Genomic DNA, 23,392 nt, shown 5'->3' with positions numbered 1-23,392 from the left:
ATTTTCAACCATTTTAATGTCAGGCTATGGACCCCCACTTAATGGCATTTCTATCTCTGGGACCCCAATTTATATTGTAAAATCAATGTTAATTTAACTCTGAGACGGGTCCATTTGGTTCCATTTGTACACTCTCTGAGTTACAGACCCATAAGGGTCCATTTGGTTCCTAACTATCTATCATTTAGCTGTGGACCCCCTGGAACTCCCTCAAGGACCCCACTTTGAGAACCACCGATGTACTCTGTTGTTTCCAAACAAGAGCAAAAAATAGACCATAGTCTATTCACAAAGCAAATTAAAGGCATATAAAAAAGCAGTAGCAAACAACAACAAAACAAATAGAAACAAAGCAGTAACAAACAACAACAGACAATGACCTCAAACTGTGTTAAAAGCAAGAGTCAAAAGGTGGATCTTAAGTTTGGATTTAAAAATCTCAATGGTGGGGCTTATCTTGATGTGAAAAGGGAGATTATCCCAGAGTATATGTGAGGCCATGGAGAAAGCCTGGTCACCTTTTGGTAATGAGGTTTGTTGGGGGAACGGAAAGTAGTTTCTGAGTGGATGATTTAAGTAACCTAGTGGCAGGAGGATTTTTTAACAGAAATGTATGGAGGGGCTAGACCGTTGAGAGCTTTAAAAACAAAGAGCAACGCTCTAAACTCAATTCTAAATGTTACTGGTAGCCAGTGCAGTTGTGCCAGCGCAGGGGTAATGTGTTTTCGTTTCTTTGTTCCAGTAAGGAGTCTAGCAGCTGAATTTTGAACCATCTGTAACCGGGAGATGGTGGACTAGGGGAAGCCCCAGATATAGGGAATTACAGTAGTCCAAACGAGAGGTGATAAAAGCATGGGTTACTGTAACTAGGTCTGTATGTGTTAAAATAGGTTTTAACTTGGCTATGGTTCGAAGCTGATAAAAACTGCCCTTTACAACACTACTAATTTGCTTATTAAAACTAGCATGGAGGGGGCCAAGTGCTTGGGAGAGACGAGCGGTTGAGGTAGGAGGGCCAAAGATGATTATGTGTATATGCATCAGAGTTTGAGGAACATTGTTTAACTAATATTTCCTTTTTTCAACTTTACAGACTCAATGATTCAATATATTGTCAAGAACAAGAAGAAGCTTGAAGGTGTGTTTTGGTTTATTAGTGTTTTGGTTATACTAACGGTGAGGACTGTGATATGGTTACAGACAACACATTATTATTTATGTTTTGGTTATACTAACTGTGAGGACTGTCATATGGTTACAGACAACACATTATTATTTATGTTTTGGTTATACTAACGGTGAGGACTGTCATATGGTTACAGACAACACATTATTATTTATGTTTTGTTTATACTAACGGTGAGCTTGTTTCCATTGTGGTCCTATGTATTCAATTCATCATCAAGACAATGCAATACAAATTATCATCAATACCAGGAGCAATAAAAGGTATATATATATCGTCTCTGTCGGGTGGAAACCTCACAGGTCCAAAACTGTTACTTTTCAGGATTCAAATAAAAAAATAGCAGATTTACAAGCTCAAAAACCTGTCGCTTTGCGCAGGGTTTCGTGCCACGTTTCGAGCTTGTAGATCTGCAGCTTTTGTGTGCCGCTGTAGTATGATCAAGTAGAGCGTTAATTTACGAAAAAACACAAAAAGTTCAAATATGGAGATAAGAGGTTTCTGCCCGACAGCAAAGATATGCAGAAAGGGGGGGGGGGGGGGGGAGTTGTTGTAAGTTGCGGACAGGTGCTCTTGGTGGTTTTGAATGAGGATAGGGAGTCGCTCCGTTTTTAAGTTCATTAACTCATTCAGTGCCACATGACGTCTAAGATGTCACGTGGCCTGACGCCCTGAGCGCCACATGACGTCATGAAAATTCGTCTTTTTTTTTTTTTGTGTTCATGTTCAGAAACCAAGATATGATGATTTGAAGATTTGCTGCTCCATTCACTCTTTGTTTAACTTCTTACTGAAAAAGGCTGTATCTCGGCTCCTAAGCACTTATTTTTTACAATGAATTTTGGCTGTGGCACTCCACACCACGCCAAAATTCCATAAATAAGCTGGGCACTGAATGAGTTAAGTTCATTTTTTCCCCAGATTTCTGTTTGTCATGCGGAGGTCCTGACGCTGAGGTGGATCACCCTCTGTTTGAAGGAAACCTGTGTCTGAAGTGCAAGGTAATAATGTCACCATCATGACACTTTAAATGACCTTTGGTCGTCGTACATCAATGGGATTAATAGTAACCCTTTAAGCCTGGTAACGCAATCTCTGTCTTTGGCTATTCAAAAATAGCAGATATACAAGCTCATAGCGCGGCACCAAGTGCCGCGCTATGAGCTTGTAGATCTGCTATTTTGGAAAAATATTTGAATATATATATTTTAAAGCGAACAGTTGTAACTCAAATCTTTGCTTCTGGGGGGGTCCCTGGAACAACATGTTTTGAGATGGGAGTCCGTGGACAAATATATATCATTTTGGGGGTCCTTGACATGAAAAAAGTTTGAGGACCACTGATATAATAGCAACATAATTTCTTTAAAAAAACTGTGATTTAGAAGACATTTGTATAATCCCCCAGAAGCAAAGATTTGAGTTACAAATGTTACAAAAATTTATATTCAAAGATAACTGAAATATACAAAGAACTGACTGACAATGACAGGTACGCACTATGGCCAAAACAGGCCATGCATTTGACAATTTGATCAATTCAAAAATAGCAAATAAAAACTTGCATCGCATTGCGACACATTGTGAGCTTGTAGATCTGCTATTTTCAAATTGACAAAATGTATATCGGGCTGAAGTGGTTAATGTATGTCTTGTAATAATAATCTAAATGTATGTTATGTAATAATAATCTAAATCCACAAAGTAACTAGTAAATAAAGTTTTTAGATAATTGTAGTGGAGTAAAAAGTACAATATTTGCCTCTGAGATGCAGTGGAGCAGAAGTAAAAGTACTGAAAAGTGGAAATACTCCAGTAAAGTAAAAAAAAACTCAAAATTGCACTTAAGTACAATACTTGAGTAAATGTACTTAGTTACTTTACACCACTGCCAAACACTGTGCTCTCTGGTTGTTTTTTCAGGAGAACTTCATTGAGACTCTGTATCGCTACGATGAGGACGGCTACCAGTCCTATTGTACTGTGTGTTGTGCAGGAAAGGAGGTCATTCTCTGTGGCATCGCCAGCTGCTGCAGGTAAACATACAGTAACACATTAAAGTGATTTTATTTTTGGATAAAATAAGTGTTAAATAGCTCTATAACGTGATAGTAATTGTCGCTGTAGAGTGTTTGTTTTCCGTTACAGGGGTCTCCATGTCTCTCTCTTAGTAAACAGAATAATTCATTTTCAGGTCAGGAGGCCAGTTTGACCTAATCGGGAGAGAGAAGTGATATAGACACACTTGGAACACATACAATTTAAGCTGATAAATGGGTTTTTCAGTACCTCATGTCAACCAGTAGGTGTCATACCAGACCACATGATCTAAAATGTCTCAATAGAAGAGCAGGTAGACCAACTACAACCATCACAGTTAGTTATGTTATATTGCCAAAAACAGGGAGATCACTGTACAGTTGAAACGTCTTACAGACTACTCAGCAACGCGTTTCCAGCACAAGAACTCTTCCTTCATTGCTGCCAGAGGAAGAGTTTGTTTGCCTAAACAAAAAGTTAAATTAAAACTACTTTTGTATTGTACAGTGGTTTTGCATTGGATCTTTGCCTCCTTGGGAAACCCTAAGGACACTGTTTTGCGTGGCAGTTATATATTACCATACTGTACCGTACAACATTGGTCAAGGACTGTATTCACTACATAAAGTTATGGATTCCAGCTTTAAAACGTGTTTCTCTTAGGAGAAACTCTGAGACGAGTTCTTAGATTTTTATGTCAATAACACTAGTTCTCTTAGTCCAAAAGAACCTAGGGCTGAATGCCATCCAGTTAGCATGTCCTGTGTGCCTGTCAGTCCATACAGCTCACTGTTGTGCGATTTGCCCCAAAAAATAGCAGACCTACAAGCTCATAGATCTGTGAACATTTTGCAAATCTTTGATTATATATATTCTTTTAAAGTGAACATTTTTAACTTAAATCTTTGCATCTGGGGGTCCTTGGAACAAAATATTTTGAGATGGGTGTCCGCGACATACATATCACATACATATCATTTTGGGTGTCCTTGACATGAAAAAGTTTGAGAACCACTGATATTATAAATATGTTTTTTCAAAAATGTCATTTAGAATACATTTTGTAGAATCCACCAGAAGCAAAGATTTGAGTTACAAATGTTCGCTTTAAAAATATATATATTCAAAGATTTACACACATTTTCACGATTCTTCAAAAAATCTGCTATTTTTGAATGGCCAAAGAAATCTTAAAATGTCACAGATGCTTTTCCCGGATTGAATGGCATAACACCACGTCTCACACCAATAAGAAATCCCTTCACAGTAGACATGTCCTCTCTTCTCTCTCTCTCACCCAGGTGTTTCTGTAAGGACTGTCTGGACACGCTGGTGGCTCCAGAGACCTTTGACAAGCTGAAAGACATTGATCCGTGGAGCTGCTTCGTGTGCGATCCCACCCAGTGCGACGGAGGCGGACACCTCAAGCGCAGAGGAGACTGGTCCACCAAGGTCCAGCAGTTCTTCACCAACAACAGCGCTTTTGCATTTGTGAGTGGACCGAAAATTCCTCTCCCTCTTTCTCACAGCCACTTAAACTCATTAACTCTATAAACGCCATTGACTCGAAAACGCGTCAATAACTACTTAATCCACCCACGCCATTGACGCGTTAGACGCGTTGGATTTGCGTTCATTGTTTAATCTCTGATCGCGCTATGCTGCTTAAAATTCAATGTTATTCTCGAGTTCCACTTACTTCACCCATATCTGCATCCGGTTTCATGTCCTGGGTTCCGTTTCCGGTTTTTGATTATTTTCCCCCGGTCATTTCGTCCAAAATAGGTAAACAAACGGTTTTTCACACGGTATGACGGACAAACGGACAGCTTCTCTTCTATAATCTATGGTCTGGGTGACGATCAGTCATCGCCGTCGTGTATCACAACGTAATTCTGACGATCAAAACAATCTGGGAGGACGTCACATCCGTTTTCATGGTTTTCCCTGTCTAATCGCCCAAGAAGGGTAACAGTGACACCAGGAGCTGATCAAGCTATCATGTGCTGCTCTCTGGTGGCGGATTTGTGCGGCGTCTTTAAAAAACAGTCTGAACAATTATTTTCATGAAAATTTTCAAAATATAAAAATAAAAAAAACACAAAAATTGCTGGCAATGGGGGAGTACTTTATGAAAATACTCTGGCAGTCAAAGAGTTAAAGGACGACTTCACCGATTTTCAACCTATCTTCATATAATTGGACTAATACTGATAAAATGGTACAATTTTTTTCTACTCGGTCTGTGTCTCAGAGGAGGGCTGTGGACAGTTCAGAGTCCCGTCTACCAGTGACATCATCAATGGGGAATTCAAGCTAATAGAAACTGCAGGCTTTATATTCCTGGAAAGTTCCAATGCAATAAAAGAAGCCATTGTTCTCTTGTTAATAAAAATCTAAATAAAAAATGTGAAATCTTGTTGGAAAAAAAAAACATGCCTAACGATGATGTCACTGGTAGACGGGTTTCTAGACTGCCACAGCCCTCCTATGAGACACAGACCAAGTAGAAAAAAATGGTACCATTTTATCATGAGTATTAGTGAGGACCAATTATATGAAGATTGGTTGAAAATCGGTGAAGTCGTCCTTTAAGACCAGGAAAGCATCTGTGTCATTTTAAGATTTCTTTGGCTATTCAAAAATAGCTTGTAGATCTGCTATTTTTTGAAAAATCTTGAAAATGTGTGCACATTTTTGAATATATATATATATATATTTTTTTTTTAAGCGAACATTTTTAACTCAAATCTTTGCTTCTGGGGGGTCCCTGGAACGAAATATTTTGAGATGGTGGTCCGCGGCCAAATTAACACATTGCGTGCCAATCGCGTAGATCTACGCGAACCTAAATAATTGCGCAGAGTGCCAGTCGCGTAGATCTACGCGAAGTGGTCTTTTATTTTATTTTTTTCTCACAGGTTCACATTTCATTGGCCTCCCTCGCAGTGACACATTTCATTGTAGCGCACCCGGATATGGAAATATCCGGGTGCGGAGATTTTCATTCCCACCCGCCTCCGCTCTAAATCTTCCCCTAATCCGCCATTATCTCGGTTGTTGTTTTTCTCCTCGCTGATCGCTGTTTAACATAAACCGCGACAACTTCAAAATGGACGATCGCCGATTGAAACGGTCTTCTCTGGGCCACTCACACAGCTACCCTGTGTGTCTACAAACAGTTTAACGAGCGATCTTAAGGTATTTAGCGAGGTCTGTGGCGACGTGAAAAAAACAAAAAAACAACAATAAATCGCTGGCACTGGTGAGTACATTATGATATTAAACTCTGGCGTGGAATGTGTTAAGGACTTGACATGAAAAAGTTGAGAACCACTAATATTATAGCAACATAATTTTTTTCAAAAAACTGTTAGGATTTAGAAGACATTTGTAGAATCCCCCAGAAGTAAATATTTGACTTACAAATGTTCGCTTTGAAATGACATATATTCAAATTTTCAAGATTTTCCTAAAATAGCAGATCTACTGTACGAGCTTGTAAATCTGAAATGACACAGATGCTTTCCCGGTCTTAATGGGTTAAAGCAGTGATTCTCAAGCGTTTCAACTTCAAGGACCCCCAGTTTGAAATGCATTAGGGCCACAGACCCCCATGTGATACCATATTGGGGATCCATGGTCACTTGATTCGGCTATGGCACGGCCATTGCTGAATGGGTAGACAGCTCTCCTGGGAACTAAGCAGAAGGTCCCAGGTTCGATTCCTGGCCCTGGCAATGTGTTGAGGTGTCCCTGAGCAAGACACTGAACCCCTAACCCTACCCCCCCCCCCCTGTAAGGGTCCATTTGGTTCCATTTCTACACTCATACCTGCCGTGTACAATTTTTGCTTACAAATCCTAAAAGGAAAAAATAAATATACTTTTTATTTATATGCTCCAATGGTTTGTATATCATGTCCATATCACTCACACACAGATCAGGTCCATAGTGCTCACACAGTGTGGACATCATGTCCATAGTGCTCACACACAGTGTGGACATCATGTCCATAGTGCCAATCACCACCGTATCCATTCAGCAGAGTGACCAAGATTTGTAGTGTTGTTGTTCCCCCCCACACACACATTTCGCCTCCCCAAAATGAAATTTCTGGAAACGCCACTGGTCAGGACCTACATATGCTATTTTTATGTTTTCCAAATTGTCACACCACAAGGTCAAAACCTTGCCCCATGCTTACACAGCATGTTGTGCAGGTGTAACAGGTGTAGCATCTCTCAGTTCATTTCTTTTGAATCTGTCGCACAAAAATGTTTGAATTTAATGTTCATGCTATAAAACAATCGCCTAATGATATTTCTGTTTTGATTCATTTTAAAGGAGCCCCACAGACTGTATCCCTCCATTCCTGCTCAACAGCGCAGACCGCTGAAGGTGTTGTCCCTCTTTGATGGCATCGCAACAGGTCGGTAAAGCTTTATTTAATGACAACATGCCAGGCGTACGTATGTATGTGCATTGAAGTATGTTCAATACATGTCTATTAGTGGCCTCAATCAGACAAATATAGTATGTAAATACCTGAAATATCATTGGATATAAAAGATTCATATAGGGATCATCTACAAGCTCACTGTGAGCTGGTGCATAACAAAATGTGAACAGCACGAGGTACAGCCAGACATTTAGGCTAAAAGGATAACACAAAAAAAGTCCTGGGGACTTGTTTCCATTGTGGCCCTATATATTCAATTCATCATAGCATACAAACATTAACACAATAATAATACATGTCATCTACAAATACAAACACTAGAGATGGGAAAATTACATTGACCTCCCCTTGTGTTCTCCTGATAGATGTTTTTTCAGGCCTGTTTTGAAAGAGACCAGTGATGCACATCCTTTAATGGATGGTAGCAGGGCATTCCACATTCTGGTGGCAGAGCAGTAGAATGAGAACTTTCCCATGTTTGTCTAAATGAGGGATGTGGGACCAGATCATGGTCACTCCCTCTGGTGATGTGGCTGTGAGGCACTGAGGGCACTGTCTCTTTGACTATCTTAACCCATTAACACATTCCATGCCAGAGTTTAATATCATAATGTACGGTACTCACCAGTGCCAGCGATTTATTGTTGTTTTTTAGTTTTTTTCACCTCGCCACAGACCTCGCTAAATACCTTATGATCGCGCGTTAAACTGTTTGTAGACACACAGGGTAGTTGTGTGAGTGGCCCAGAGAAGAACATTTCAATCGGCGACATGCCATTTTGCAGTAGTCGCAGTTTCTAAAAAAACGTTTTAAACAGCGTTCAGCGCGGAGAAAAACAACACCGAGATAATGGCGATTTAGCGGAAGCTTTAGAGCAGCGGCGGATGGGAACGAAAATCTTCGATTGACATTCATTTCCATTTCCGGGTGTGCTACAATGAAATGTGTCACTGCGAGGAGAGAAAAAAAAAAAGACCACTTCGCGTTGATCTACGCGACTGGCACGCTGAGCTGTTATTTAGGTTCGCGTAGAACTACGCGATTGGCACACGATGTGTTAAGACCGGGAACGCATCTGTGTCATTTTAAGATTTATTTAGCTATTAAAAAATAGCAGATATACAAGCTCGTAGCACGGCACCGAGTGCCGCTCTACGAGCTTGTAGATCTGCTTTTTTTTTTTTAAACAAATCGTGAAAATGTGTGCAAATCTTTGAATGTATATATACATTTTTTAATCCCTGGAACAAAATATTTTGAGATGGGGGGGGGGTCCGCGGACAAATACATTATCATTTAATGGGTGGTCCTAGACATGAACAAATTTGAGAACCACTGATATACCACTGATATGTTGTTTTAGAAGACAAGAGGAAGAGGATTTAGAAGACATTTGTAGAACTCCCCCAGAAGCAAAGATTTGAGTTGTTCACTTAAAATAAAACATACACACAAACACAAACATATACATTCAAAGAAAATAGCAGATCTAGCTATGAGCTTGTAGATCTGCTATTTATGAATAGCCCAAGTAGAAGATATAATGGTTAAAGTGGTTAAAATCTAGAATGACAGATGCTTTCCCCGTCTTAATGGGTTAAATACCGATCTCAGTGATATTTGCTTAACCCTGCCTTCTACCCTGAGACCAGCACAGTGTGTTGGAATCAGGCGGGTCATCATGGGCATGAGGCTTACAGTATGTGTGGTTAACGTGTGTGATGGGTGTGTGTGTCACGACAGGATACCTGACGCTTAAACAACTCGGCTTCAAGATCGATCGTTACATCGCCTCAGAGATCTGTGAGGACTCCATCGCCGTGGGGATGGTCAAACATCAGGGCAAGGTCGAACACGTGAACGACGTGCGAACCATCACCAGGAAACACGTAAGACTTAAGTACACTTGTACTTTGTGGTGACAGCATTCATAGCTTCCTCTGCTCAGTTGTTAATATAAAGACAATGTGTGCCTTTACGCATGGCCATTACCCATTACCCATTCATCAGCTTCAATTTGATAGTTTTTCCAATTTTGTCTTCCAGTTTCACTTGTCTATCCTGTATCCTGTACGAGCTCTCTGTCCTGATTGTATGAAATTGGTGTTCAGAAATGAAATGCATTTTCTGTTCACTAAAGGGCAGGAGAGATGGGGAGACGCCTGTTACTTAACGAATTCTACAGCAATGATTACTATCAGAATATAGATTTTTTTTAAACACTTATTTTGACAAACAAAAAAAATCACTTACTGCATCTTACATTAACTCATTGGCCGCCATTATCGCATTAACGCGATCTAATAAATAGCGCGCTTGGCCGCCAGGATCGCGTTAATGCGATCTATGGTCTTTATTGATCTTTATGCTCTGATCACGCTATTCTGTTATGAATCAGGCTAAGTTTCAGGTTCCACTTACTTCAACCACCACTGCATCCGGTTCCATGACTTGGGTTCCGTTTTCGGTTTTACATTTTTCCCCCCAGTCATTTTCGACCATAATAGGGAAACAAACGGTTTTTCACACGCTATGAAAAACGATTGGAGACCTCCCCTCCTATAATCTATGGTCTGGGTGACGAACAGTCATCCCTGTTGTGTATCACAAAGTAATTTTCGCCGATAACAGAATCTGAGACATTTCACTTCCGGTTCATGTGTTTCACTGTGTGAGTGGGTCTGGGAGGGGGCGAGTGTGTCAGCGAGCCGATCAAGCTTGGTATGTGCTGCTCTCTAGTGGTGGAACGATCAAAACGATTCAAGTGTCAAGCTAGACTTTCTATATGTGAATTAAATAACAAAATAACGAAACAAAAAAACACGAAAATCGCTGGCAAGGGCTGCTATGAACGAGGTTTTAACTCTGGCAGTCAATGAGTTAAAGGTAGGGTAAGTGATTTGCTTTGGTTAAAATAAGTGTTAAATAGCTCTATATTCTGATAGTACTCATTGCTATTGAGTGTTTGTTCAGTATTAGGAGTCTCCTCGTCTCTCCACCTCTTTATTAAACAGAAAATGCATTTTTGTTTCAGTTTCAGTTTCATTTCCAATTTTATCCAACCAGGACAGAGAACTCAATCAGGATATAGATTAACACATCGACCGCCAGAGGTTAATCTCATAATGTACTCACCAGTGCCAAGGTGTTTTTGTTGTTTTTTTGTTTTTTTCATGTCGCCATAGATCTTGTTAAAATCCTTAAGATTGAGCTCTACACGGTCTGTTTACATCCGCGAGATCTCCCTGTATCTCCCAGTGAAGATCGCGTGTCAAACGGGGCATCCATGTTGTAGTTAGAGCGGATTACGTTAAACAGTGAAATGCGAGGAGAAAAAACTACAGGAAGAGAATTGAGTTTCAGTTTCGTCTGTAGAATGGGAGCGGGCGTGATCGTCAAAACCGGATCCCAAATAATTCTATTTCCGGTCATCAAACCGGAAACGGAAGTGGATCAAAAAAAATCCGAAAGTGAACCCGGAAGTGAATAGCGCGAAAAGACCGTGGACCGTAGGGCTACGGTCTCGGCGCTTAACAGTTGGATTTAACGGACCGTAGGACTACGTTCTTGGCGGTTAATGTGTTAAACAAGTGAAATTGGAAGTGATGACACTAAGAAATGAGCAGACAAAATTGGAACTGGAACACTATACAAATTAAGCTTAAAAATGGGTACTTTCTCCTGATTGGCTGAGATGTTGACACCTACCGAAAAATGTATTTTCTGTTTATTAAAGAGCTGGAGAGACAGGGAGACATCTGTTACTGAAAAAACACTCTATAGCAATGATTACTATCAGAATATAGTATTTTAACCTTTTAACAGAATACTTTTTGTTTTAACCAAAAAATATCACTTACCCTACCTTTAACTGCCAGAAGAATTTCTGGATATTTCTGGCCAGTGCCAGAGATTTTTAATTGAAAAAAAAAAAGTACTCAGGAGCCGAGATACAGATTTTTTAAGTTTTAAGTTAACAAGGAAGTGGATAGGAGTCTAGATCTTCAAAAAATCATATCTCCTTGGTCTTTGGGTCAAATAAAAAAAAAAAAAAATGTGTTCACGTAGATCTACGCGACTGGCACGTGGCGGGTTTAACTAGGTTCGCGTAGATCTACGCGATTGGCAGTCAATCAGTTAATATACAGAGTGACACAATATTTAAAAAGAATGAAGAAACTCACAATGTGATTTAAAGTGGTTCAGTGTGATTTACTGTTGCTGCTGAAAGACTCTAAGCTAACGTCTAACCTCTGCTGTCATGTTGCAGTTGGCAGAATGGGGACCATTTGACCTGCTGATAGGAGGAAGTCCCTGTAACGACCTGTCTATGGTCAACCCACTGAGGAAAGGACTGATGGGTAAGGACTCACTCACAGAATGACCTGTCTATGGTCCAAGTATTCAGATATTTTACTCAAGTGAAAGTAGCAATACCACAATATAAAAATACTCTGTTACAAGTAAAAGGCGTGTGTTCAAAATGTTACACCAGTAAAAGTACAAAGGTATTGGCATCAAAATATAATTAAAGTACCAAAAGTAAAAGTACAAAGTAAAAGTTTGAAAATAGCCGATCTACAAGCTCACAACGCGTCGCATCTCGACGCGTTGATCTCGCCGCAAAGCGGGCTGCTATGGGCTATAGTTCCAAACATTGGAACTATCTCATTGAGATAGACAGAGCACTTACGCATTCCATTCTTACAATGGGAGTCAACGCTAGTGTCATAACTCTCTTATGCGGCTCTGGTAAAGGACTCACTCACATTCTAAGGAAGAGCTTTGCTTTTGCTGCATTTTGTGTCTATAGCATCAGGCACCTTTTAAGAAACCACTACCTAATTGATATATCTTACAGTACTTTCTACATATCGTTCCTTTCAGGCAGAAACCATATATCCATATTTCAGCACTTTTGTTTTTTATTAACACATTGATTGCCAAGATCGCATTGATGCGTTCTTTCAAATGCATCACTTGATGGCCAAGATCGCATTGATGTGTTCTTAAATTTTTTTGGGAAAATTCCACAAGGGGCGACCTAACACAGCTTTGGAATAATCGATCGTCACTCAGAGAAGTAGAATGTGGATGTGACGTCGTTCCAAAAAAACAGGAAGCCATCCGATTCCTGTTTGGGATTTTCAGAAAAACAGCTGTAACTCAGTTTCTTTTTTTTTCATTGAAAACCACGAGTTTTCAGCGGGCCGAAGCCCCAAAATGGCGGATCGCGAATCCGCCATTTGGCATCCATAGGAACGTTGCCGTTCCTATGGATACACATATCCCTCCGCTAACCCACAGGGACTATTTTGTTTGTGTTTTTGGGACACAATGTCGGTTCCACAGCGTTTCAAATATCATCGGATTGAGGTAATTATACGCTGGCAAGGGGATAGAAAACTGTGTTTAATATCTTGGCAATCAATGTGTTAAATGAATGCCCTACTCTGCCGTGCAACAGTGCCATGCAAAAGTAGCAAATAGGTGAAGTGTGTCTGTGGGTTTTGACAAATATTGAGCCAATGAAAAGTTTTAACAAGAGCTTGTGACTACCGGTAAATAATAACTACATTAGAACACATCTTTTCCATTATTCCACTTCCTGAAAAGTAGCAGTTGTTGGACATACAAGGTTTCTGTCCGACACTGACAACATTGTCTGTCCGCTGTCGTCCTCTCTTTGCTTCCAGAGGGAACGGGACGTCTCTTCTAACCCTGTCTAACCCTGTCTAACCCTGTCGTCCTCTCTTTGCTTCCAGAGGGAACGGGACGTCTCTTCTTTGAGTTCTACAGGATTCTGACCATGCTGAGACCCAAAGAGGACGACGACCGGCCGTTCTTCTGGCTGTTTGAGAACGTGGTGTTCATGGCGGCCAACGACAAGGCGGACATCTGTCGCTTCCTGGAGGTGAGGACCGTTATCATGGGATGTGGCTGTGCTGAGGGATTAGTTCAGTTATCTCAGTGGTTCTCAACTTTTTCAGGCCGTGACCCCCCCCCCCCCAAAATAATCCTAATTGAACTGGGAACCCCCAAAATAATCATATTTGAACTGGGGACCCCCTCATTTTGTTTGACTTCGTTCCACAGATAAATATTGTGAAAATAGCCGATCTACAAGCTCACAACGCCTCGCAATGCAAGGCGTTGTGAGCTTGTAGATCGGCTATTTTCACAATTTCGCCCTCTTCCTTATATTATTTGACAATTTGGCAAATTTTTTATCCACAAGTTTCCTAGGGCGTTGTGAGCATCATTTCCTGTCGATTTGATCCCTGATCAAATCGACAGGAAGTGATGCCCACCATGCCCTAGGAAACTTGTGGATACTTTTGATGCAGTATTTGGTCTTTTTTCTTTTCTTGAGGTATTAAAAAGGTTATAAAAATCCTTAAATCACTTCACTATCATCTGGGGACCCCCCCCCAAAAAAAAAATCATGTGGGGACCCACACAGCCTTAACTCTGAGAGTGTACACATGGAAACACATGGACCATTTTGGTTTCCCTTTGTACACTCTCAGAGTTACACACACGTAAGGGTCCATTTGGTTCCTACTGATCAAACGTTTAGCTGGGGGCCACGTCAGAGACCTGTTGTGGTTCCCTTAGACCATTGGTTCTCAAAGTGGGGTCCGGGGACTCCCAGGGGTCCTTGGGGGGGTACCAGGGCAGCGGGTCCCCAGCTAAATTAGTTAATATAGAGTCACAATCATTTTAACCCCTTTATCCATATTCTATACTTTGGCTATTCAAAAATAGCAGATCTACAAGCGCTGCGCTATGAGGTTGTAGATCTGCTATTTTTTTTTAAACGTGAAAATTTGAATTAAAAAAATCTTTGAATATAATATTTTTTAAAGCGAACATTTGTAACTCAAATCTTTGCTTCTGGGGGTCACTGGCACAAACTATTTTCAGATGGGGGTCCGCGGCCAAATACATATCAATTTTGGGGGTCCTTGACATGAAAAAAATTGAGAACCACTGCCCTAGACCTCATGTTTATTATCACTGGATTAGTTCAATGACTGTTTTATTTATTTTTCCAACTGCTTTTGTTTTTATGACTATTTTCAGTGTAATCCCATTTTCATCGATGCGGTGAAGGTCAGCCCCGCCCACAGAGCTCGATACTTTTGGGGAAACCTCCCCGGCATGAACAGGTACACCATAACACACCATACACACACCTTAACACACACCATAACACACCATAAACACACCATAAACACACCATACACACACCATAACACACACTACACACACCATAACACACACCATAACACACCATACACACACCATACACACACCATAACACACACCATAACACACCATACACACACCATAACACACACCATAACACACACCATAACACACACCATAACACACACCATACACACCATACACACATCATAACACACACCATAACACACCATAACACACCATACACACACACACCATACACACACACCATAACACACCATAACACACCATACACACACACACCATACACACACCATAACACACCATACACACCATACACACCATAACACAAGCAGCATGCTCTCTATTTTCACACTCGCCTGCAGTGGTGCAAAAAGTACTCAAATGTTTTACTCAAGTAAAAGTATCAATACTGTAATGTAAAAATGCTCTGTTACAGGTAAAAGTCAGAAATTCAGAATTTTGAGTAAACTTGAGTAAAAGTACAAAAGTATTGGTATCAAAATGTACTTAGATTACCAAAGTATAAAGTAGTCATTATGCAAAATGTCCCATTTCACAAGTTTTCAAATGTATTAAATGTATAAACATCTTTTGAAAGGCAGATCTACAAGCATTGTGAACTTGTAGATCGGCTATTTTCAAATGGCCGAAATGTATATAGGGCTGAAGTGGTTAGTGTGTTTGTAATAATAATCAAAATGAGTAACTAGTAACTAAAGTTTTCAAATAATTGTAAAAGTATAATATTTGCCTCTGAGATGTAGTGGAGTAGAAGTAAAAGCACTGCAATTTGGAAGTAAAAATACCTCAACATTTTACTTAAGTACATGTACTTAGTTACTTTACACCACTGCTCACGTGTCTCACACATCTCGTTAAAATCATGTGTTTTCACATTTGATCTTCTTAGACCTCTGGCCACGTCTCTGGATGATAAAGTCAACCTCCAGGACTGCTTAGAAATTGGACGAGTTGCAAAGGTAAAGAACTAAGATTTAACTAAATGCTTCTATTTTTATATCGCTGTTCCTCGTTACCGTGAACCTATGTTTTCTTTATGTACCGTAATTTTCGGACTATAAAGCGCACCTGAATATAAGCCGCACCAGCTAAATTGAAGGATGAGTACATATATAAGCCGCACTGGACTATAAGCCGCAGGTGTTTTAATGTTTAATTACCATATGTAAGGGTTTGTGCACAGAGGGGATTGTCGGGAAAGAGATGGCTGTTTGCAGACATGCAAACTTGTAGCTTTTCAGCTACAATAGCCGTTTTGAATCCAAATAGGGCAATAGTGTGACATCTGACCTGAAAAAAACAACAACATGTTGTCACCTTTTTCACCTTCTCTGTTTGAGTAATATCACTTGCTCAATCCTTTTTTAACATTTAGTTTTAACATAAAATCAGTAATAAAAAGTAAAGATAAAAAACGCAGAGCGTGGACCGCGGTCGTGGCCGCGCGCCACATGTTGTACGGGCTGACACACAGTCCGTGCAAGCAACACAGAAGTGCGTAGCGCGTCCTGATCAAGACTTCATTCAAATTCTCCGTCACCGTCATCCACACAAGTATGTTTATAAATACCTTGTGACTGTTAAGTTATATCACCAGCCGATCAAACAATACGATTTGAAACGCAAATGATTTTGGCTGAATTAACAACACTGGCTTTTGCGACGCGAGCGGCGAGCCTCTCTCTCGCAGTGGTGTAAATGAATGCCCTTCTAATCTTCATCATCCTACAGCGTGACACAAAAGCAACACAAGTAGATCTACACGCTCCACCCGACAGAGACAATATTATGTACTGTATAGTCCCTCCCTGTCACTGCCAACCCTAACCGGTATTGGGGAGGGTGTACACTAGAGACAACCACTTTCATCTGCTGTTTTTGTCCGTCTCTTCCTCGCTCATTCTCCACTCTCTCCCCCTCTCCTCTAGGCCATTGGTTTTCAACCTTTTTCATATCAAGGTCCATTATTTATTCCACATTTAAGCCACGGATCTCACCATTGATGAGATTTAGGGCTCTATTCAGAGCCAGATTTGAACAAACCACTAATTAGGGATTTCGGACTAGGCAAGAGGCGTTTCCCCGCAAAATTCGGTATTCTATGGCACCCCCCTCACCCGCCAAACACCTGAGCTACCCGTTACATTATGCATAGGTGTGGTTTGGGCGTTACAATGATAAAACCAATCACCGTGCCAGAAGCCATTGCCTTTAAGAGAAGACTGCGCTAGCCGTCATCCTGATCCAATATATGCTCTAGCCTATCTACCTGTCTGCACTGTTGCCTGGTCTGATTATTATAAGCCACATTGGGCTTGTTTTCCTTCTTTTTTTTTTTTATCCAAATACATTTTTATATTAATTTGTAGCCTATTGTGTTCACAATAAGCTTGTCATATTAGTCAGATCCGGAATAGTATATGAAAGCCATTTAAAATATGTATACTATTGGTACACACTGGCTGCTCCCAAATAATTAATTACATCATGTTGCGACAACGCTCCTACGTGGTACACAGACAAACAGTAGCACATGGGTATAATAAATTGGACAGTTTTAGGAAAGGTCTAGAGGCTATGTACTCACGTTGGCTGTTATCGTTCTATTTCCACCGTTCTAATGGATTCCAGGGGTGTGTAAACATCTCTGAAGTTGCTCCATAGTTTCCTCTGAAGTGACGCAAAGTTAACTTACATCCATATTGTCCCCGTTATCTTTCATCATCCACCTTTGTTCAGTAATCCCGAACAGAGCTAAACTTTAAGTTTACATCAATCAAAGCCTCTCAAACCCAGACACATTGCTGCGATGCGTATGTGCGTCGCCTACCCAAAATAACAGACATACAAGCTATCAACGGCGCTGCGTCATGTCGTGTCGACAGTTACAGATCTGTTATTTTGGGCAGCATACAATGAGGCGCGCGCGTGCCACGGAGTAGCCTATCACTAAACCAAAAACATTACATTACGTGGTCAACAACATACTAGACATGTAACTTGCTTGGAGCTTTTAATGCAGTGGTTCTCAACCTGTGGGTCGAGACCACAATGGAGCACCCAACGCCTGGCGAGCTTGTAGATCTGCTATTTTCACAATATTTATCTGTGGAACCGAGTCAAACAAAATGGGGGGGTCCCCAGTTCAAATATGGTTATTTTGGGGGGTCATGAACGTAGCGTTTGCATGGGAGGCGTTGTGAGCTTGTAGATCTGCTATTTTCAAATAGCTGATGTATATGTTAGAGTGCTCATGTGGCCCATAGTCGCTTGACTCGCTTCTTTTGGGCTGGTTTTCCTAGACCTGGTTGCTTGTTAGTTGTTTTTCCTCACAACACTGGCACTGATGATAACTAGACGGCAGCCGTCATAGAATCAAAATGACCCCGCTGGGAGTGGTGGTGGCGTTTGTGGTAGAGTGACCATGGGTTTGTATGAAGAGAGATAGCGCATTTGCGGTAGAGTGAGCATCGGTTTATATGAAGAGAGAGAGCACATTTGCGGTAGAGTGAGCATGGGGTTGTATAGAGAGAGATAGCGCATATGCGGTAGAGTGAGCATCGGTTTATATGAAGAGAGAGAGGCATATGCGGTAGAGTGAGCATCGGTTTATATGAAGAGAGAGAGCGCATTTGCGGTAGAGTGAGCATCGGTTTATATGAAGAGAGAGAGGCATATGCGGTAGAGTGAGCATCGGTTTATATGAAGAGAGAGAGCGCATTTGCGGTAGAGTGAGCATCGGTTTATATGAAGAGAGAGAGGCATATGCGGTAGAGTGAGCATCGGTTTATATGAAGAGAGAGAGGCATTTGCGGTAGAGTGAGCGAGCATGGGTTTGTATAAAGAAAGAGCGCATTTCACACACAGATCATTCATATATTACCAAGATTTAATGAGAAATAAGGCTTCTTTAGAAAAATGACTGACGGGCTGGGCTGGGTCTAATTTGTCAATTATTAGTCGAGCCGGGCTGAAATATTTAGGGGATATGAAAGCTCTAGTTAGTAGTTTGAAGTGCTCATGTGGCCTTAGAGTTGCTTCTTTTTGTTTTCATAGACCTGCGGACTGCGGTTGCTTATTTCTCTCCAAGGCTGGCAACACGGCTCATGGTCCAACGCACAAAGCCATTGTAGTGTCTGTGTGCACTTGACGGGTGATTTTATAAACCAGCGGGTGCTTCTAGAATCCACTATCCCCCGTCCCCAAGCCGTACCCATGTGTGTCTGTAGAATTGCAATGTGGGGGATATAGCAACAACACGCCCACGGGCACACCTCCACGCGCAAATAACGGCGTCGGCATAATGGTGACGGGTAGAGCAGGTGCTAGAATAACCTATTGGGGCGGCGCAGGTCCATTATCCCGATTTAACGGGGAATTTTTGGCCTGAGAATGGGGCCCTTAGACTCTCAGACCCAAAACTAGAATATTTTGTTATCGTTGGATAAGACTAAACAATGTGACTACTTTTTCCACCACTGCTCTCTCGAACCTGATTAATCATTAACCCACAGGATTTATTATTGTCCGTCTTATTAAAAAAGACAATGCCTACATAAAAGGGAAACTTAGATGGCGTATTTTGCAACATAGTAGGCCTAGCTGTCCATTCTTTATACTGATGGGGACGCATTTGGGATAAAAGAGAAAGTGATTCAGACACGCAGCAAAATACTTTTCTTTTCTTTTTTCTGAGCGGTGTGCGGACCAAGAGGTGCGCGTGGGGGCGGGGGGCGGGGGAGGGGGGATCGGAGCGGAGCCCCAGGGGGGGTCAACATTAGATAATAATAATAATAATAAACTTTATTTATATAGTGGTGGACTGTAACCTGTAAAATCCATAGATTTAGAAGGTCCCCTAGTGGCCGTTAGCTGTAAAAATCCATAGATTAGCCGCACCGTTGTACTGTATAAGCCGCAGGGTCCAAAAAGTCGCGGCTTATAGCCCGAAAATTACGGTATATGATCATTCATCTGCTTACAATTCAACAAAGACAATTGTAGAAGTAACGATTTGGTCCCACATTCGTTCCAGAGCATTTAACTTTCCTATTATTTTATAATGATAATTTTCTAAATCGTTTTTTTTACATTGTTAATTCTTCATGTAAGGGATCATGCAATTATGTAGTAGACTAGTTAGGGAACATAAGGTGTTCAGCTGAAACCGCTCATTTATTTGAGTTTTATGTGAGAACCATGCAAATATTAATAGTTACATAAACAAACGGAATAGGTCAGTTTGGTTGAGTTGATGAGAAACGTAACTTCTAAAACAATGAACTAGAAAGATCTGCAACACTCTGAACACAAAGTAATTGAGGCAGAGATCCTTTTGGTGTTCCAAGTTAAGATAATATGTAATGTATAATTACATTGGAAAATATTCTCAATATTGTTTCTTATGGATACCGATCTGTTACTTATCTGTAATAAAAGCTACGATCTGTACATTTTTGTCCTACCTGGGTCAGAACCCGGGTTCCTGTGCGAGAGACACAACTAGTGTACAACTAGTACATAATTACATGGAAATGTCCTAAGAAATTGTCAGTTGCATTTCAACTCAAACCAAGGCAGTGATTCTCACAGTGGGGTCCAGGTGTCCTTGTGGTGGTCCCAGCAAAATTATTGATAGTTGGGAACCAAATGGACCCTTACAGCTCTGTAACTCCCAAGATAGTTATGGGGTCCGTGGCCTAATGCACACCAAACCTGGAGGTCTTTGAAACTACGTTTGAGAAACACTGATATAACAGACCTGGAAACATAAACTCTTCATTTGTATCTCTCAGTTTGACAAAGTGACCAGTACTACCAAGCAGTGTTGATTTTAACAGCAAATCTTGATTTAGTTTTAGTCATAGTCTTTTGAATAAAATTCCATTTAGTTTTAGTCATATTTTAGTCATCTGAAATGTTTTAGTTTTTGATGGCGTCGTAATGGCCGATTTTACACTTGGTTGCATGCTGAAAATAGCCGATCTACAAGCTCACAATGCGTCGCAGCGCGACGCATTGTGAGTTTGTAGATCTGCTTTTTTCAGAGCGCATCACCCGAGCGCAACCAAACATAAAATGACTTGTCTTTTAGTTCTACTGGATCTCCACTAGTCCCTCACTTTTTAGTCTAGTTTGTATTTGTTAACGAAATGGTCAATATATTTAGTCTTAGTTTTAGTCATTGTAGCTTTTTTTTTCTTTTTTGACGAACATTTTTCGTCATATTTTTACTCGACGAAATCAACGCTGCTACCAAGTAAACATGGCTAAAAACTCTTCATCTATTTCTCTCAGTTTGACAAAGTGAGGACCATTACTACCAAGTCCAACTCCATCAGGCAGGGGAAGATGGGTCCCCTCCCCGTCAGCATGAACAACAAGGAGGACTACCTCTGGTGCACTGAGATGGAGCAGTAAGTCTTTCTCCTTATGCATGTCATAACAGTCATGGAGGAGTAAGTCCTTCTCCTGATGCATGTCATAACAATCATGGAGCAGTAAGTCCTTCTCCTTATGCATGTCATAACAATCATGGAGCAGTAAGTCCTTCTCCTTATGCATGTCATAACAATCATGGAGCAGTAAGTCCTTCTCCTTATGCATGTCATAACAATCATGGAGCAGTAAGTCCTTCTTCTTATGCATGTCATAACAATCATGGCCAAATGCTTTGGTATTTACAGTAGACAATCATTCTTATGTAACAGTAAGAGTTTGATTGCATTTTAATCCATTAAGACCGGGAACGGATCCGTGTCTTTAAGATTTATTTGGCTATTCAAAAAATTGCAGATATACAAGCTCATGGCGTGGCACTGAGTGCCGAGCTTGTAGATCTGCTATTTTTTTTTAACTTGTGCAAATCTTTGAACATATATAATATATGTTTTAAAGAGAACATGTTTTACTCCGATCTGTGCTTCTGGGGGTCCCTGGAACAACATATTTTGAGATGGGGGTCCGCAGCCAAATACATATCATTTTGGGGGTCCTTGACATGAAAACGTTGGAGCACCACTGATATAGCAACATACTGTTAGGAGGGTCCCTGGAACAAAATATTTTGAGATGGTGGGGGGGGGGGGGCAGATACATATCAATGACAAATACATATCATTTTGGGTGGTCCTTCACATGAAAAAAGTTTGAGAACCACTGATATTATAGCAATATTTTTTTCAAAAAAACTGTTGCTCTACAAAACAAACTGCAAGCTCGTAGCGTGGCACACGGTGCAAGTATAGCTGCTATTTTTTGAATAGCCCAAAGACAAAATAATGGTTATAGCTGTAAAATAAATTACATAGTATGCGTTCCCGGATTTGAATGGGTTAATCATGACTTCTGTGATTTCCAGGATCTTCGGTTTCCCCAAACACTACACGGACGTGAACAACATGGGAAAGAACCAGAGGCAGAGGGTCCTGGGTCGCTCATGGAGTGTTCCAGTCATTCGTCACCTGTTCGCTCCACTGAAGGACTACTTTGAATGTCAAGCTGTCATCTGAAGCCTTTAACCGCTCAAAGGAGCCTTCATTTCATACAATGGGTCCTCTCTAATTCATCATAAGACGGCTCCATTTCTGTCTCCTCACCCTGTGTCTCAGAGGAGGGCTGTGGACAGTTCAGAAACCTGCCTACCAGTGACATCATCAGTAGGAGGTTTTTGATTTTTAACTCAAATCTTTGCTTCTGGGGGGGAGGGGACAAAATATTTTGAGATGGGGGTCCGCGGCCAAATACTGTACATATCATTTTTGGGGTACTTGACATGGAAAAGTTGGAGCACCACTGATATAGCAACATATTGTTAGGATTTAGAAAACATGTTTAGATATGCATTTGGGCGCGGACCCCCATCTCTTAATATTTTGTTCCAGGGACCCCCCAGAAGCAAAGATTTGAGTTGTGCACACATTTTCAAGATTTTTGAAAAGCCAAAGAAATCAAAAAATGACATCATCGGTAGGCAGGTAGAAAGTAATTCCAAACAAGATTTCAAACAATTTTGTAAAATCTTTTATTAATGCAAGAACATTGGCTTCTATTTCAGAATGCTAACTTTCCGGTAAAGAAAAGGCTGTATTTATTCTACTAGCTTGGATTCCCCATCGATGATGTCATTGGTAGGCAGGTTTCTGAACTGTCCACAGCCCTCCTCTGAGACACAGGGTGAGGAGACAGACATGGTAACATATTATATGAGCATTAGTGAGGACCAATTATATGAAGATTGAAAATGGATGAAGTGCTCCTTTAGTGCTCCTAAATTGATATGCTTTGTCATACGACAAATTATGAAAACAGCAGATCTACAAGCTCACGTGTCACAATGTGACACGCTGTGAGCTTGTAGATCTTCTGCTTTTGCAATTTAAAAACGTAAAAAGGAGGAAACCTTTTTAAAATGTTCCCAAATAGAGATGTTAGGGTTAATATGGTT

General features: G+C 40.7%; 1 protein-coding gene across 3 annotated transcripts in view; it reads left to right on the top strand.

The window, feature by feature from the left end:
* The window catches only part of dnmt3ba (DNA (cytosine-5-)-methyltransferase 3 beta, duplicate a), a 45,308-nt gene extending 22,695 nt beyond the window's left edge, over window positions 1-22,613 (top strand). For all 3 annotated transcript variants that reach the window (XM_080444554.1, XM_080444553.1, XM_080444552.1), the window contains 12 exons: window positions 1,094-1,138; window positions 2,108-2,187; window positions 3,110-3,222; window positions 4,528-4,717; window positions 7,574-7,658; window positions 9,433-9,578; window positions 11,960-12,050; window positions 13,455-13,603; window positions 14,776-14,861; window positions 15,836-15,905; window positions 21,244-21,362; window positions 22,307-22,613. In XM_080444554.1, the coding sequence (XP_080300680.1) occupies window positions 1,094-1,138; window positions 2,108-2,187; window positions 3,110-3,222; window positions 4,528-4,717; window positions 7,574-7,658; window positions 9,433-9,578; window positions 11,960-12,050; window positions 13,455-13,603; window positions 14,776-14,861; window positions 15,836-15,905; window positions 21,244-21,362; window positions 22,307-22,457 (1,325 nt within the window). In that variant the 3' untranslated portion in view covers window positions 22,458-22,613. The remainder of the gene's footprint in view (window positions 1-1,093; window positions 1,139-2,107; window positions 2,188-3,109; window positions 3,223-4,527; window positions 4,718-7,573; window positions 7,659-9,432; window positions 9,579-11,959; window positions 12,051-13,454; window positions 13,604-14,775; window positions 14,862-15,835; window positions 15,906-21,243; window positions 21,363-22,306) is intronic.
* The last annotated feature ends 779 nt before the right edge of the window (window positions 22,614-23,392 follow it).

This window comes from Gymnoscopelus braueri (assembly GCF_963280865.1).
Source record: "Gymnoscopelus braueri genome assembly, chromosome: 12".
In the NCBI taxonomy this organism is placed as follows: Eukaryota; Metazoa; Chordata; class Actinopteri; order Myctophiformes; family Myctophidae; genus Gymnoscopelus; species Gymnoscopelus braueri.
Note: the sequence above shows the minus strand (reverse complement) of the source record. Positions and strands in the feature narration are given on the sequence as shown.